The sequence below is a fragment of the Mytilus edulis genome, chromosome 7, assembly GCF_963676685.1.
Source record: "Mytilus edulis chromosome 7, xbMytEdul2.2, whole genome shotgun sequence".
NCBI lineage: Eukaryota > Metazoa > Mollusca > Bivalvia > Mytilida > Mytilidae > Mytilus > Mytilus edulis.
The window spans coordinates 48,962,528-48,980,521 of NC_092350.1; the positions used below are offsets into that span (position 1 = coordinate 48,962,528).

The 17,994-nt window shown below is 31.3% G+C and overlaps 1 protein-coding gene across 1 annotated transcript in view; it reads left to right on the forward strand.

Moving 5' to 3' along the window:
* The window catches only part of LOC139481681 (uncharacterized), an 80,400-nt gene that overhangs the window by 52,263 nt on the left and 10,143 nt on the right, over positions 1-17,994 (forward strand). The window contains exons 6-7 of the mRNA XM_071265147.1: positions 7,130-7,303; positions 15,428-15,607. Of these exons, the coding sequence (XP_071121248.1) occupies positions 7,130-7,303; positions 15,428-15,607 (354 nt within the window). The remainder of the gene's footprint in view (positions 1-7,129; positions 7,304-15,427; positions 15,608-17,994) is intronic.

Genomic DNA, 17,994 nt, shown 5'->3' on the forward strand with positions numbered 1-17,994 from the left:
AAACTAAGCAGACTGGAGGCACAATCCAGTTGTTTTCTCCTGACCAGTCGAAAGCGAAAGCGTCGACTCCTGTAGTTCCTGGAACCCAAAACTTTGAATTAAACCGTGCAATTTTGTGATTTTTATCGTCTGCGAATCTGTCAAACGTAAATTTCCCCCATCTGTTATTAAACATAAGAAAAACGCTGTCGTCCACAGCCCAATCATCAAAATCAAAAATTCTACTTAAGTAATCTGCTTGTACATTTTCGGATCGAGGGATCCACTCAACCTCAATCGTAATACTATTAACTATGCAAGTTGTATAAATATTCATAGCAAGTTCATGTAAATCAGGCTTCATGCTGCCAACTCGACAAATATGCACGACATTTTGATTGTCAGTATAAATTTTTACAAGTTTTCCTGCTAACTGTGCAAACATACTTTCTAATATAAACTCGACAGATTTCAACTCTCTCCATGTGGAGCTCTTAAGTCTTTCTTGTTCGCTAAACATATAATGAGCAATTTGTAAAACATTACCATCGACAAAACCTGCTCCAGCATACATACTGGCGTCGGAAAAAATAATACGTTCTGGAATTTTGTGTATAGGACATACCAATAAATTAGGTATAGATTTACAATTACTTTTCCAAAACTCAAGTTCGGTGTTGACTTGGGTGGAAATTTCAAAATATGAGTCCCAAGTATTTCTCTGGCAAACAGACATGCATAAATTACGTGTCATCAATTGGCAAATCTGACCAAAAGCTGGGATCAAAGATATGATTTTCCCAAGAACACATGCCAAGTTTCTAGCAGTTGAACGATTATCTGAAAGAATTTTTTCAATTTTTAACTGTATTTTTTCAATTTTCTTTCTGGGAACTTCAATGACACCAGATACCAGATTCCATGAAAAACCTAACCAGTCTAATTTTTGCACTGGTGAAAAAATTGATTTCTCAAAATTTGGTAAAAACCCAGATTTCAATAAAGTATGTAAAACAGATTTGGACATGCGTACACATCTTTCCCTACTGTCACAAGCCCATCCGTCGTCCAAATACACAATAATCGGGAAACTTTGTGATCTCCAAAAGTTAACTAATGTACGAACAACTTTAGTAAAAATATGTCCAGCTGAAGTTAGCCCAAAAGGTAAAACTGAGAAAATAAAATATCTTTCTTGTCCATCCATTACCCAGGAAAAACCTAGAAATTTCTGATGTTCTGGATGTATATTAATATGATGATAACCATGACGTAAATCGAACTTAAGCATGAAAAAACCCTTTTTTGCGTATTGCTTGGCCTCTTTTACCCCTTCAAATTTTATTTTCTGTTTTTGTACATATTTGTTAACATGTCTCAGATCTAAAACTAATCTCTCTTTCTTCGAATCACTGATGGCTACAGTTAGAGGATTTATTACATAAGGTTTATTTGAAACTTCAGTAATACAACCATTCAGTTTTAATTCTGTAATAGCTTTCAAAACAAATGAGGAATTATTAAATGCTGATCTGTTATTATTCAAATAAACTGATGGAGGTTCTTGCATAAAAGGAATAACGTAACCAAATTTTACAGTGCTTAAAACTAATTCAGAGGGTTTTAAACTATCTTCCCAAAACTGAACATGATCTTTTAATCGATTTTTTACAGTCTTATTTCCATCAGTATATTCATAACTATCAAATTCTATATCATACTCAACTTTTTCATTAAGACAGGGATGGAGCACTTGTAATAGTGGCTGGTGCTGACTTGGAACTACTGAAGGCACGTGCTTTGAAGGGACAGAAACGGGCAGTGTGTCCTGGTCTTTTGCAGTAAAAGCACAGTCCGTCGTTGTACTGCTGCTGGGAGTTGTTTTGTTGACTGTAGTTGTCATTTCTGGGTCCAGATTCTTTGCTGAAGCCACGAAAAAATTCTCTAGCATTGAAACCTCCTCTGCCACCACCTCTGCTGTAAGGCTTGTTAGCTGTACGTTTACGGTTAGCTCTGAAAACGGCAGTGCGTAACTTTGAAGCATCTTCAACATTGTCAGCAAGAGGATCGTCCAGATATTCGTGGACGGTATCCCACCCATGGCGATCAGCGATTTTTAGAATTTTGTTTCGCTGGTTCAAAGTGTCAAGCTCAGATTTAACAATAGACTGTAGGTCAAGAGTTTGGTCAAGTGACTCGGAAGTTAGCAAATGTTCAATTCTTCTTAATGAAGAAATACGGTCGGTGTTAAAATTAAACTGTATTTTAATCCCTTCCTGTCTGAATTCAAATGACGGAGACTGGGAAGCAATTGTAGAGGGTTGACCACTGACTAACGTGTGTGTGTTTGTATTGACAGAGCTTACTTGGGTCTTTTTAAACTCCGACAAAATCTCACTTTTCTGTCTCTGAAGTGCCTTATTTAAAGAACTGTTAAATAAGGAAACTGCATCAGCTGTAGTAAGATCACTATCGTCGTCTTTTAAGAGTTGACTTTCGTCCATTGGCTCCACGGCAGAAATTTCTTCTTCGGACATAATACACGTGTCTACTTTAGGCTATAGCGAGAGTCGATGGTCAGAAAAGTGACCGCACGGGTTTTAAGTGCGGACAAATGGTCACATGTCATGAATATTCATGAACTACTTACGTACGACGAACTAAATTTTATATCTTAAAAAGGAATATGTATTTGCTTAATGAGGGCACAATGATATATGCTACTATAATGCAGAACATTTTCCTATTTAAGACACCATTTCACCATGTTCACGTTGAACGTGAAATAATTTCTGTCATGAACGTTGCACGAAAAATAAAGACTTTAAGGTGAACCTTTTGTGACTGAGTCACTGTCCTCTTGTATATATGAACTCTCTGTTTTACTTAATATTCCCTATTTAGTGTGTACACATTTATGATATAAATAATTTACAGCTTTTAAAAAAGTATATAAAGATATTCTGAACTTTTAAAATGCAAATAAAGGAACAACATCATTGGCCTTACCGCCTTATCATTTCTTATCACGGAAACAAAATTAAATCAATTTGTAGAGAGCCGTGGTGTTTTGATTAGTGCATCGGACTACTAACACTAAGGTTCCTGGTTCGATTCCCGTTTGGGATGAAAATTTTAGGAACTCAATTTTCGGCTCTCCCTCGACACCATTTGCGAGTATGGTCTTGAGGAAACGATGATAGTCCGTCGGAAGGGGACGATAAATGGCTGACCCGTGTTAAGAGAGAGCCATATCTCTTGGACGTTAAAGACACCCTTGTAGATTTAGAAAAAGAGTAGGCTTATGCCGCTACAAGGCAGAACTCGCACCCGCAAAGTGGAAAGGGATTAATATAAGTTGCAAAACTTGTTTCCCAATCCACTATAAATAAATATGTTTCAACATAAATAAATTTCGTTCTTGACCATGTTGACGATCCCTGTCTGGTGTTTGATTTTTTTTTTGAAAAATACCGAGCACGCAAAATAAGCATTTGAATCACGAAGCACGTATAAAAATTACATAAGCAGAACATGTTGAACACCTAGCTGTTTTGCACGACTGAACGTGTAATAAAAAAGTAAAAACACGTTGAACGTGAAATAAAAAAACGCGATCACGTTCCACGAAAATAACCCTTTACCACTCTCCATCAAAGTTATTGATTTTGCATCGTTTTTTTTAAAGATAGTTTTACATGTTAAGAAAATTCTATTTTTAGCATTAGTATTTTCCGAATCGTTTAAAAATAGCCTATAAATAGAATATGCATAATTCATGAATCGTGACGTAGGGCGGTCTACGGGATCCCTTCTTCCGCTTACCGATTTGGTATTTACTACCGTAAAAATCGGGAATGTTGATATGGGACGTGAAAACGGAATGTAGTATTGATAAGAATATCATAAACATGTACATGCATTACACACATAAACTCCCACAATAAAAAATTAAAGCTTACACCATATATTGTCATTTTATATATTGAAATTCCATAGGCATAGCAAATATAGTCACAGACTTACAATGTACATCATCATCAAGTTCAGTCATTTGCATTCAAAGAAAAAATAATCCAAAGCAACTGACCAGTCACAGTGAAAACGGCTAGGACGTATTCAATCATCGAGAGATTAATACTAATATTCTTGATTTGGTATTCCTGTTATGACTGTAATATAATCCTTTTTTTCTCATCAAAATATTTGTAAATACATAAACCTTTCTTTACAGTGCTTTCTTTCACGTCCGCGATATGGTCTATAAATAGAATCAAAAAATGAAAGTACTAGTTCTATTTTAAAACAAATAATTTATAGTTAAAAAATATTGAAAAGCAATAGTTTAATTAATTGTTGCCTGTGTGACATGAAATTTGTGAAATACTAGTATAATGTCGGGAATTACTTCAGACGTGGGACAATAAACTTGAACGATAATCGGAATGGGGATGGGGCCTTATATATATGCACGGACAAACGGGAATAAAACTGTCTTTCAAAATGAACGAAAATTTAAAATAAATGTTACACGTTGCTTTTCACTCAATTTGAATTGAATGGAACATTGTGAATTACATGCTTTCCAACATGAAAAAGCGGCAAGGGAAAAATAGAGATCCGCTGATTGAAAATTACTCTTTACCGCCACTTTAAATTTAAAATAATTAGCAAAGTAAATATATTATACTGAAGATTAAAAAAGTCTGCGTGCACCAATCAATTCATTTTAAAATGCGCAAAAAATTTGAACTACAGTTATTTTTATTTCAGTTGATACTGTTTGTATACATGTGCAAATGCTGCTATAAAAAAAATGAATTATAGATTTATTTTTGCTATACGTATTTCTTCTTAATTTTCGCAAAACTTAGCAAAAAATTCTAAAGTATGAACAGGTATATTGTTGGCATAAATTACGAGGTACATTATGCTGTTGCCGATTTCCAACCGCTGCAATATCTAGTTAACAAATTAAAACTCGCTCGAAGACGGTTCTTCAAAATCACATGCAGCTTTTCTATTCAGTACATTGTTAGCTTGATCATTACAGCTCACGAAATCTAGACTGGATAAATTTATCGGAACGTCGTACAATGTGTGTTCGAAGTCCATGCTGAACAATTATAAACAACATATAGCTGAGTTGGGGATAGAGCAGATTGGTAAACCGAGAAAAAATTGTCAACCACGGCGAAGCCGCCGAATAACAAAAAAACAAAAAAACAAAAACATCAAAAGATGAATAAGTTGGAATTTATATACAAAGGTGGGAAAAAAGTAAGGATAATATGCAACAAACTTTGAAATAATCTTTTTGTTTGTCTTTTGCCTATAATTTACATTTATCCCACATTTCCTTTCGTGTCATATTAAACACACTTCTTAAGTTTGCAAATGACCAGTGCTATTTGGATCGAAGTATGTGTTAATGTTTGTGTTGTGTTCTCGTGCCATTGAAACATAATTTTAAATATTTTATATGCATGACCCCCTTTAACTATCGGGGGAATAAAACTGTACTTTTGTGTTTTTCTTTATGCACCTGCGTAGCGGAGGGGGCATTAAGTTTAACACTTGTCCGTCTGTCTGTAAGTCTTACCGTCCAAAGTTTGTTTCTGTTCTCTAACTTTAGTTTGCCTCGACCAAATGTTAGAAGACTTATACACAATGCTGATTAACAAACAAACAAAAAAAAAAAAAAACACAGATCTAGTTTAAATTTTGGTGGCGTCACTTTTACCGTTTTATAGAGTTATGCTCAATAACAAATAAAAAATTGCTACATATTTTGTTTCCGTTCTTTAAGATTAGTTTGCATCAACCAAATGTAATGCAACGTTTACGCAATTCTTATTACCATAAAACTAAGATCAAGTACAAATTTGGGTAGCGTCACTTTTACAGTTTTTAGTTATGTCACTTCATAACATTATATGCAAGCAGGAGCATCACCTGTGTCCCATGGAAATATTTCCCCATTTATTTACTATTGTTTGTCTTTCTGCTGTTTTTCGTTTTTTTCCAATGGCATTGTTAGTATGTTTTCGGCTTATAAGTTTCAATTTACCGTTGCGCCGTATATTTTGCCTCCCTTATTGTGAAGCAGCAAAATTGTGGTTGAAAATGTGAACATGTATTTTATGTTGTTTCCTAAACCTTTTCAGATGTCTGGAATTCAGAAATTAGATCGGTGACCAACTCAAATTTTTCGATTTTTCATTTTCTTTTAATCAGTTCAGTTCAGTTTCTTGTATATTCCTCCATTAAATGTGGAGCACTACCCAAAGGGTATAGTTTGAGCAACTATTTACACCTTAAAACATAGGGAAACAATTAATTAAATTATATACAGATGACTGAATTTGGTTATAATGATCACTAAATAATAGATATCATAATTAATTCATAGGATTGTCATCATAAAGTTTTTTAAAAAATATATAATAATTTATATGTGCTAGGGTGTAGGAAAGTGTTAAAAAACAACAACTGCATATACATGTATTTACAAGAATTAAAATGGTCAAAAGTTAAAAATTACTTATAATCATAGCTGAGTGTGCTATACATATATCAGGAATAATAATGAAAATTTCCTGTAAGACTTATGTAAAGTGGTTGGGGTTTGGACAAAATTTAAGGTATAATATATACAAAAATTTTCTTTACAGTTTAATTTCTATATGGAGATCTTGTCATTACTCTTTTTAAATTATAACTGATATCTTACAATTTTAAAGTGAGGATTTATTTTTAAAAACTTATAAGCCGTAAAATAGTTGGATGGTATACTATTAGTAAGTAACAATTTTAAGAAGTTTACTTATACTGTACTTGTGATCAGGTTTTTTATACGTTTAATAAGTTCTACGTGCATGCAATTTCTTTTAACAATCGCAGGACAAGCCATTTACGTACCTGTTACCTTAAATAAATGTATTCTAGTGTATCGTGAAAAATCATTATCCTTTTCAAATTTATGTTACACAAGTTTTGCTTTGAAATGAGTAAACGCAGTCTCTGGGACACAACCGAGGTTGTTAAATCATTGCTACATGTAGGTACTCGAAGAGTCGTATTAACATTGTTTGTTATTTTATCTGTAAGGACATTCAAAACCTCGATTTATTATCTTATTTTTAATTAGAAGATTCAGCAACAGTTTACTCCCACAGCAGTTCTCATGTTTGGATTAAATCTGTCAACATATGTTCGCCGGATAATCTGGTTTCATATGATGTTTACAAAAGTTTAAAAACATCGCATAACGGAAGGTTCTGGCTAGGAAATACAAGGAGACATAGTATGCAACAGTTACCAGGTATGATTATACATCTATCTATATCATGTTTATTACTAGACGAATAGGCTCAAAGTCAGGGGCGTTGGTAAGATTATTTGTAAGAGAAATAGTATTATTAGAGTCTAAATTTTATATCAGCGCCTCTGAAATTGAAATGTTACAGTACTTGCAACCCTAGGCGTTACTATTTCAGCGATCAGTCAGCGGTCATCGATCAGTCACCGATCAGTCAAGTTCGCGTCAAACTCACGTCAGCAATCCGTCAGACTTATAGTAAAAGTAATTGACTGATCGGACTGATCGGACGGATAGTACCGATCGACCTTGATGACGGATTGAACTTTAATACGTCACATGATAAACTAATACAAATTACGGAATCTTAGTTTCGTTTAATCTAATTAAAATGGCGACTATTGAAAATCGAACGTTCAATTATACATTTTGTTTATTAATTATTTAGCAAAGTTTTATGAATTGAAATGAAAAGAAATGTACAGATAAAACCTAAATTAAAATATCATCATTAAAGAATGGTCTTTTTCGTTTTATTTAGGTTATATATTTTCAAAACCGGCGAGTTCTAAAACGGTGTCTACATCGCGGTTTTTATTTTATTATTTTCCAAACATTCTCGGGAAAAACAAAATGAAAGAATCAGTTATTGAAAAATATAGTCTATTTTTTTCAATATTTTAAATTTTTGTATCCTTATCATCATAAAATTCTTAAAAAAAAAACCTATCATAATCACGGACTTTCTATATTCTCGTCACAATCGAAGCATTTAAAACAACAAATTACAAAAATAACTGCTTTTAACAAGAAATAGAAATAATTTTCAACAATGCAAACAACATTACATTATATTTTTCTGAGAGTCTTTTTTTTAATAAAAAAGATAACTACTCCTAAACAATAAAAAGTACATCATTACATCTCAATTCTAATTAGCAGACTTGTCTCAAGATGGTAAAATAACTGATTTCAAATAAAATAATATCATCTTTAACAAAAAGAAGAATAATTTTGGTTATTCTAAACAATGCGAATAAAATTTTAGTATGATTTCTCTGACATTCCTTTAATTTTATGAACAAAAAAACTATTTCAAACTATAAAAATTACAAAATCCAATGGCGGTCAATAATTTTCAGTAAAATGAAGAAATATTTGCATTTTAGGCAACGCGTACAAAAATTTAATATCTTTTTCCTTAAAGTAAGCATGTTTTATGAGGAACAGCCAATCCTGATAAGTAATGAAATCATATGATGGTTAATAATTTGTATCAAAATAAATCAATAACTGCATTCTTATTCCACAAAAATAAAAGTTTAAGTATTTTAATTCTCATTATATCTCAATTCTAATAAGGAGACTTGTCTCAAGATGGTAAAAATAACTGATTTCAAATAAAATAGTATCATTTTTGATAAAAAGAAGAATAATTTTTATTATTTTAAACTATGCGAACAAAATTTTAGTATGATTTTTCTGATATTTTTTAAATTTTATTAAAAAAAACTATTCTAAGCTATAAAAAGTACAAAATTCCAATTTTTGATAAAAAGAAGAATAATTTTGATTATTTTAAACAATGCGAACAAAATTTTAGTAGGATTTTTCTGATATTCTTTCAATTTTATTGAAAAAACTATTCTAAACTATAAAAAGTACAAAATTCCAATGGCGGTCAATAATTTTCAGTAAAATGAAGAAATATTTGCATTTTAGGCAACGCGTACAAACATTTAATATATTTTTCTTTAAAGTAAAATTATTTTATGAAGAACAGCCAATCATTATATACAAAAAGTACTGAAATCATATGACAGTTAATAATATGCATCAAAATAAATCAATAACTGCATTCTTATTCCACAAAAATAAAAGTTTATGTATTTTAATTCTCATTATATCTGAATTCTGATTAGAAAACTTGTCTCAAGATGGTAAAAATAACTGATTTCAAATAAAATAGTATTATTTGTGATAAAAAGAAGAATAATTTTGATTATTTTAAACAATGCTAACAAAATTTTAGTATGATTTTTCTGATATTATTTTAATTTTATTAAAAAAAACTATTCTAAGCTATAAAAAGTACAAAATTCCAATGGCGGTCAATAATTCTCAGTGAAATGAAAAAATATTTGCATTTTAGGCAACGCGTACAAGAATTTTATATATTTTTCCTTAAAGTAAGCATGTTTTATGAAGAACAGCCAATCATGATGTACTGAAATCATATGACGGTTAATAATTTTTATCAAAATAAATCAATAACTACATTCTTATTCCACAAAAATAAAAGTTTATGTATTTTAATTCTCATTATATCTGAATTCTGATTAGAAGACTTGTCTCAAGATGGTAAAAATAACTGATTTCAAATAAAATAGTACATGTATCATTTTTGATAAAAAGAAAAATAATTTTGATTATTTTAAACAATGCGAACCAAATTTTAGTATGTTTTTTCTGATATTATTTTAATTTTATGAAAAAAAACTATTCTCAACTATAAAAAGTACAAAAATCCAAAGGCGGTTAATAATTTTCAGTAAAATGAAACAATATTTGCATTTTAGGAAACACGTACAAACATTTTATATCTTTTTCCTAAAAGTAAGCATATTTTATGAAGAACACCCAATCTTGATGTACAAAAAGTACTGAAATCATGTGACGGTTAATATTAGTATCAAATAAATCAATAACTACATTCTTATTCCACAAAAATAAAAGTTTATGTATTTTAATTCTCATTATATCTGAATTCTGATTAGAAAACTTGTCTCAAGATGGTAAAAATAACTGATTTCAAATAAAATAGTATCATTTGTGATAAAAAGAAGAATAATTTTGATTATTTTAAACAATGCGAACAAAATTTTAGTATGATTTTTCTGATATTATTTTAATTTTATTAAAAAAAACTATTCTAAGCTATAAAAAGTACAAAATTCCAATGGCGGTCAATAATTCTCAGTGAAATGAAAAAATATTTGCATTTTAGGCAACGCGTACAAGAATTTTATATATTTTTCCTTAAAGTAAGCATGTTTTATGAAGAACAGCCAATCATGATTTACTGAAATCATATGACGGTTAATAATTTTTATCAAAATAAATCAATAACTACATTCTTATTCCACAAAAATAAAAGTTTATGTATTTTAATTCTCATTATATCTGAATTCTGATTAGAAGACTTGTCTCAAGATGGTAAAAATAACTGATTTCAAATAAAATAGTATCATTTTTGATAAAAAGAAGAATAATTTTGATTATTTTAAACAATGCGAACCAAATTTTAGTATGTTTTTTCTGATATTATTTTAATTTTATGAAAAAAAACTATTTTCAACTATAAAAAGTACAAAAATCCAAAGGCGGTTAATAATTTTCAGTAAAATGAAACAATATTTGCATTTTAGGAAACGCGTACAAACATTTTATATCTTTTTCCTAAAAGTAAGCATATTTTATGAAGAACACCCAATCTTGATGTACAAAAAGTACTGAAATCATGTGACAGTTAATATTAGTATCAAAATAAATCAATAACTACATTCTTATTCCACAAAAATAAAAGTGTAAGTATTTTAATTCTCATTATATCTGAATTCTGATTAGAAGACTTGTCTCAAGATGGTAAAAATAACTGATTTCAAATAAAACAGTATCATTTTTAATAAAAAGAAGAATAATTTTAATTATTTAAAACAATTGGAACAAAATTTTAGTAGGATTTTTCTGACATTCTTTTAATTTATGAGAAAAAACTATTCTTAAATATAAAAAGTACAAAAATCCAATGGCGGTCAATAATTTTCAGTAAAATGAAAAAATATTTGCATTTTAGGCAACGCGTACAAAATTTTTATATCTTTTTCCTGAAAGTTAGATTATTCTATGAAGAACAGCCAATCATGATGTGCAAAAAGTACTGAAATCATATGACAGTTAATAATTTGCATCAAAATAAATCAATAACTTCATTCTTATTCCACAAAAAGAAAAGTTTAAGTATTTTAATTCTCACTATATCTCAATTCTGATTAGAAGACTTGTCTCTAGATGGTAAAAATAACTGTTTCAAATAAAATAGTATCATTTTTAATAAAAAGAAGAATAATTTTGGTTATTTTTAACAATGCGAACAAAGTTTTAGTGTGATTTCTCTGCCATTCTTTTAATTTGATGAAAAAAAACTATTCAAAATATAAAAAGTACAAAAATCCAATGGCGGCCAATAATTTTCAGTAAAATGAAGAAATATTTGCATTTTAGGCAACGCGTACAAAAATTTAATATCTTTTTCCTTAAAGTAAAATTATTTTATGAAGAACAGCCAATCATTATGTACAAAAAGTACTGAAATCATATGACAGTTAATAATATGCATCAAAAATAAATCAATAACTGCATTCTTATTCCACAAAATTAAAAGTTTAAGTATTTTAATTCTCATTATATCTCAATTCTGATTAGAAGACTTGTCTCAAGATGGTAAAAATAACTGATTGCAAATAAAATAGTACAATATTTGATAAAAAGAAGATTAATTATGGTAATTCTAAACAATGGGAACAAACTTTTTATATCATTTCTTTGACATTCTTTTAATTTCATGAAAAAACAACCTATTCGAAACTATTAAAAGTTCAAAAATCCAATGGCGGTCAACAATAACCATTTTCGTAGAAATAAGTTCATGTTAACTGAGTCATATAATACAATTATGTATTATATGTCTCTGAGGTTTATAATATTTAATACGAAAATATTAATCAACACAAACAATTTAACGCTCTAAGCATCTTATTCTGTTAAACTATTTTTACTTTTTTATTGCAACTAATTTTATTACAAATTATAACGTGTAAATTAAGGTGTCTTCGTAGAGGTCCGCGTTCATCGATTGTAAACACTGTGGAGTTCGGTTTATATAAGAATTTTAAATATATACAAAATTTTATGGAAATATTCTTTATAAAGCACAAAAATGTCAGTATTCTCCTCAGAAACTAACAAAACCTTTAAATAGACTTATTAAAAGGGGATATAGTTACGATACTGTTGTCAGGTCATTAAAGATTGCATATTTTGGCTTTAACATTGATTCACTGATAGGGTCTTTGCATCGGAACTAAACACATTTACTTCTAAAAAAAACAGTTGTTGGCATGACACGGGTTATGTTCTTCTCATATATTTTATGATAGTATGATACTAAACCCCTAACGGGAGGGATTGTACCTGATATTCATATGATGAAGACATAATCTTTCAATCAGTTTAATTGAGGTCTGGAGCTGGCATGTCAGTTAACTGCTAGTAGTCTGTTGTTATTTATGTATTATTGTCATTTTATTTATTTTCTTTTGTTACATCTTTTGACATCAGACTCGGACTTCTTTTGAACTGAATTTTAATGTGCGTATTGTTATTCTTTTACTTTTCTACATTGGCTAGAGGTATAGGGGGAGGGTTGAGATCTCATAAACATGTTTAACCCCGCCGCAATTTTGCGCCTGTCCCAAGTCAGGAGCCTCTGGCCTTTGTTAGTCTTGTATGATTTTAAATTTTAGTTTCTTGTGTATAATTCGGAGTTTAGTATGACGTCCATTATCACTGTACTATTATGCATATTTTAGGGGCCAGCTGAAGGACACCTACGGGTGCGGGAATTCTCGCTACATTGAAGACCCATTGGTTGCCTTCGGCTGTTGTTTGCTCTATGGTCGGGTGGTTGTCGCTTTGACATATTCACCATTTCCTTTCTCAATTTTACGTATCCGTCCGATCCGTGCATAAATTTAATTTACTGATCGATCGGTGACAGTTGTCAGGGTAACTCTTACATAGGTTATTTGACTTATCTGACGGATCCTATGGGTCACCGATCACCGATCAGTCATCGATCAGTCAAACATCCGTCACCGATCATTCACCGATCAGTCAAGTTCACGTCAAACAGTAACGCCTAAGGTTGCAAGTACTGTATATTGCTTAAAGTATAACGTATGTGTTTTTTTTATATATTGAGTAATAAAATCATAGCGCTGAATATATTCATTTTTATATATAAAAATATATATAAGAACTCATTTGCTTAGGGACGACATCAAAAGATCGATGTAGGATAAAAAACTTAAATCAAATAGTTTGGGGGTGGGGGGGTTAAAATTCTGCAAGTTTTGTATATCTAAAATCGATTTTTACATATATCCCTATTGGTAAATCAATTTTTCCCAAATTAAGTTAAGAGGGGGGTGGGGGGGGGGGGGGGGGGGGTCAGTGAAAAAACTATATGAATTAAGTTTTTTATCCTACATTGAACTTTTGATGTCGTCCCTTAATTATATAGTAGTTTGTATATTTAAGCACACGGTTTTGTCTTTATTTTCATTTCCGATTTACGTCAGTTGTCTTGAATAATTATGAGGTAAATGATTTTAATATACCACATTGACATTCTGGCTTGAGTGAACTAGTGCCTAAGTTTCTTAATTTGTTTTTCTAAAAATCTCATTGTGGATTATAACATGGAGAATGATTTTTTCTAGAGGATAAGTTAAACTTTTATATAAGTTTCCCCTTTTCATGCTTAGTGCATATTATCGTTTTTTAAGTTGTCAAAAGCACTCTTCTACGGGTTTTGTTATAGGAACTACAGCATCTAAATTCAAAAAATAAAATTTCAAAAAAAGGATGAGGAAAAAACTTTCAAATGGAATTTATACACTAGTATAATAGTCCTGGGACTTGAAACACAGTAACGTTGTGCTCTTCGTGCATGCGTGACAGACACCAATTGATTACAAGAAAGTACTTACATTTTGGAAAAAGTAACCTAGCGCAGGTATTCTTCAAGTAAAATAGACCTTAAAAATAAGAACAAAAATACTTGTTTATTATGTTTGGTTCTTTTTACGACAAGATAAGACTAAAAGAAGAGGGACGAAAGATACCAAAGGGACAGTCAAACTCATAAATCTAAAACAAACTGACAACGCCATGGCTAAAAATGAAAAAGACAAACAGAAAAACAATAGTACACATGACACAACATAGAAAACTAAAGAATAAACAACACGAACCCCACCAAAAACTAGGGGTGATCTCAGGTGCTCCGGAAGGGTTAGCAGATCCTGCTCCACATGCGGCACCCGTCGTGTTGCTTATGTGATTACAAATCCGGTAAATAGTCTAATTCGGTAGGTCAAATTCATGAAAGGGAAGGAGATTGTAGTTACGACGTGAGGAACATATCCGATATCATTTGTGAAATGGTTATTCCATAACGGTCAACCAACTCGTGATGGCGTCCGTAAAATTTACGAAGGGATGATTTCAACTTCACCATTTGGAACTCTTGATTTAATAGCTTCCTTGTGAGCAGTAACCCTCTATCAAGAAAATCATGATAGGAAATGCAAGCACGGGAATATCGTATCAATTGAGAGATATATACCCCGTATGCAGGTGCTGCTGGAATGTTGCTACTTAGAAATGGAAAGTTCACAATTGGAAAGCTGAAATCATCTCTTTTGTCGTAAAGTTTTGTCTTCAACCGACCCTCATTGTCAATTTCTAGATGTAAGTCAAGATATGAAGCTGACTTAACTGTATCTGTAGTATCCTTTATCTCCAATTCGATGGGATAGATGCGTTCCACATAGTCACCAAATTTTGAATTGTTTAGTGAAAGAACGTCATCTATATAGCGGAAAGTAGAGTTAAAGGATATTGCTAACTTCTTATCTTTCTTCCTAAGAAGTTCCTGCATGAAGTCAGCCTCATAATAATAAAGAAACAAGTCAGCAAGTAGAGGGGCACAGTTTGTTCCCATTGGTATGCCGACAGTCTGTTGAAAAACACGTCCTCCGAACGTAACAAATATGTTGTCAATCAAGAAATCAAGCATCTTGATAATATCGGTTTCAGAGAATTTTTTGTTTGAATCAGAGTGATTCTTTACAAAGTAGGATTTATCCCTCCCTAAGACAAGATACTTAGTGAACATTCACTCATTTTAGAATGAACACATTAGAATGGTAGAAAGCTTACAATACAATCAAATCAGTCGAAACAATTTCATGCATCGTATAATACTTACGTACATTACAGACGTAAATGTAAACCAAACATATTGTATTGCTGTGCGGATACGGAAAGATGATCATAAAGTATTTAGTTTTGTTAGGCCATGCAATGAAGAATATCAAGCAATCTGTGCTTATACGGATATTACATCTACAATGTCAGTTGAAAGTCCTCCTGGATTGGAATCAAAAGAAAGCATCGATAGTAAGTTAATTTTGTATGCCCCACCTACGATAGTAGAGGGGCGTTATGTTTTCTGGTCTGTGCGTCCTTCCGTCTGTTCGTTTGTTCGTTCGTCTGTCCGTCCGTTCGTCCCATTTCAGGTAAAAGTTTTTGGTCAAGGTAGTTTTTGATGAAGCTGAAGTCCAATCAACTTGTAACTTAGTACACATGTTCCTCATGGTATGATCTGTCTTATTTTAAAACCAAATTAGACTTTTGACCCCATTTTTATGGTCCACTGAACATAGAAATTAAAAGTGTGAGTTTCAGGTTAAAGTTTTTGGTCAAGGTAGTTTTTGATGAAGTTAATGTTCAATCAACTTGAAACTTAGTACACATGTTCCCTATTGGTTGATTTTTTTACTTTTAAGGCCAAATAAGATTTTTTACCCAATTTCAAGGTCCATTGAACATGGAAAATGATAATGCAAGTGGGGCATCCGTGTACTTTGGACACATTCTTGTTTTTTATCATTTTCCTTTTTTTAATCTTTGCATTATACGAATCTCTACACGTTTTGGTTGTTTGTTTTACATTCAATTGCGTGTCTGCAAAACTATAGGTTACATTTCTGTAAATATTGACAATGCAATTTCCCATAGGAACTTCTTTTACGGCTAAAACTGTACCTCTTTTACTATGTAGTTTTGAAAAAAAAATCTTATCGTAGAATTGAAATTGAAAATTTTTTCAAAGGTCAAAATATAGGGCTGTGCGGCATATTTTCAACGTTTATATGCCCTATACTTCTCAGAGTTTAAACTAACACTAATTTTCTTAACTACTCCTACCTCGAATGAAAGGTTACCATAGATTTCAATGTAAACAATATGCACATGTATATTTACTGGTAACATTCCCATTGGCCCAAGTTATGTGTCTATGAGATGGAACACAGAGACCATAACTGGGAAATAGTATGTAAACCAAATGAGTTTTCTATGAATATTCAAGATCTCCCCTAAGGAGGCCTGGTTTGAGAAACAGCTGTTTTTACAAAGTGCAACCCATAAAACATGAATTTTATCTAACAACTGCTGTTCTGTAGTTATTTTTTTTTTCTTCCATCAATTGTTTTTCGTGCAGTGAATAATGAATTCGACATTTGTCCCTAAGATGTTACTCATACACGATATCGAACAGTTATTGTCCATCACTGATTACGAGTTGTGTCCAGAATCGTAAAATGACCGACAATTATTTTTTTCAAATTTGCACGTTAACTTCTCTGTCAATTTTAATTGAAGTAGTGTGTTTGCATCTCCTCTTAAACTTTTAAAGTAAGATATAATATAAACTGGCCATGGAAGTAGTTAGTATCTCCTTTATTTTAAGAAAAGTATATAAATTGTATATCTTTGAAATCCGTATGTGACATTTTCCTGAAGTCATACAGTGTATGAAACTTCAAATTAAAAAAAAATGATGCATATGTTTTTTATAACAAAATGGATAGTTTTCATTATTAAACTATGTGCAATATACCTTTTTTCTGAAGAAAATTCTTTAATTTGTCCACTATTAGAAGAAGTTAACTTTTTTAATTGCTTGCTTTCACATGTTCCAGGAAACAACTCGCCGACATATTTTCCGTATGCAAAATGACCTTAGCGTGAACCTCTCGTAAAATCCGGTGATCGCAACACGCATGGATCTGTCACCGAAATAAACTATTATCTGATTGTACATGTTAAACATGTGCTTAATATCCCTGCTTTTTTATTGTTTACTCTAAGGTGATAATCGGTAAACATCGGAGTAAAAATACGGCATTTAATGAGCTGCCATATTTGTTAAATTATAACAGACAGAGAGAAAGAAAATGACGATTATACGATATATTTGCGTAAAAAATGATAAAATCGTGCACAGAAGACTAGTAAGTTTATGATATATACATGCATTGGTTCAAGAATTGGAAAAACATTATTTTTCACCAGTCACTCGTTTCATATGACTTTAACCGTAGTATTCAAATTATGGACCTTATTTAGGGCAATAGTATATTGAATGCATATATTGTTGATACCTGTGTAAAATGAGCTATCTAAGGCCGTGTTCACATTGGCCTAATTTTGGTGTTGTGTTAGTGTAACTCACACGTAAACTAAACACAATTGCGTTCCCATTGATAAAACTCAATGTTTACATGTAGTTTAAATCATGTTTTACCTACACACAGTCGATAGTCAATGTAGGCCTTGTGTAGGTTAAGTGTACACAAAACTAGGCATTTAGGACATTAGTTTTATCGTGTATATATTTAAGGAGGAAACTATTTTTGAGTAAAATTGATATTTTTGATAATTATAAGTTGTCTAAATTTTTACAGATTTTTTTTGTTAAAAAAAATTAACGTACTTTATTA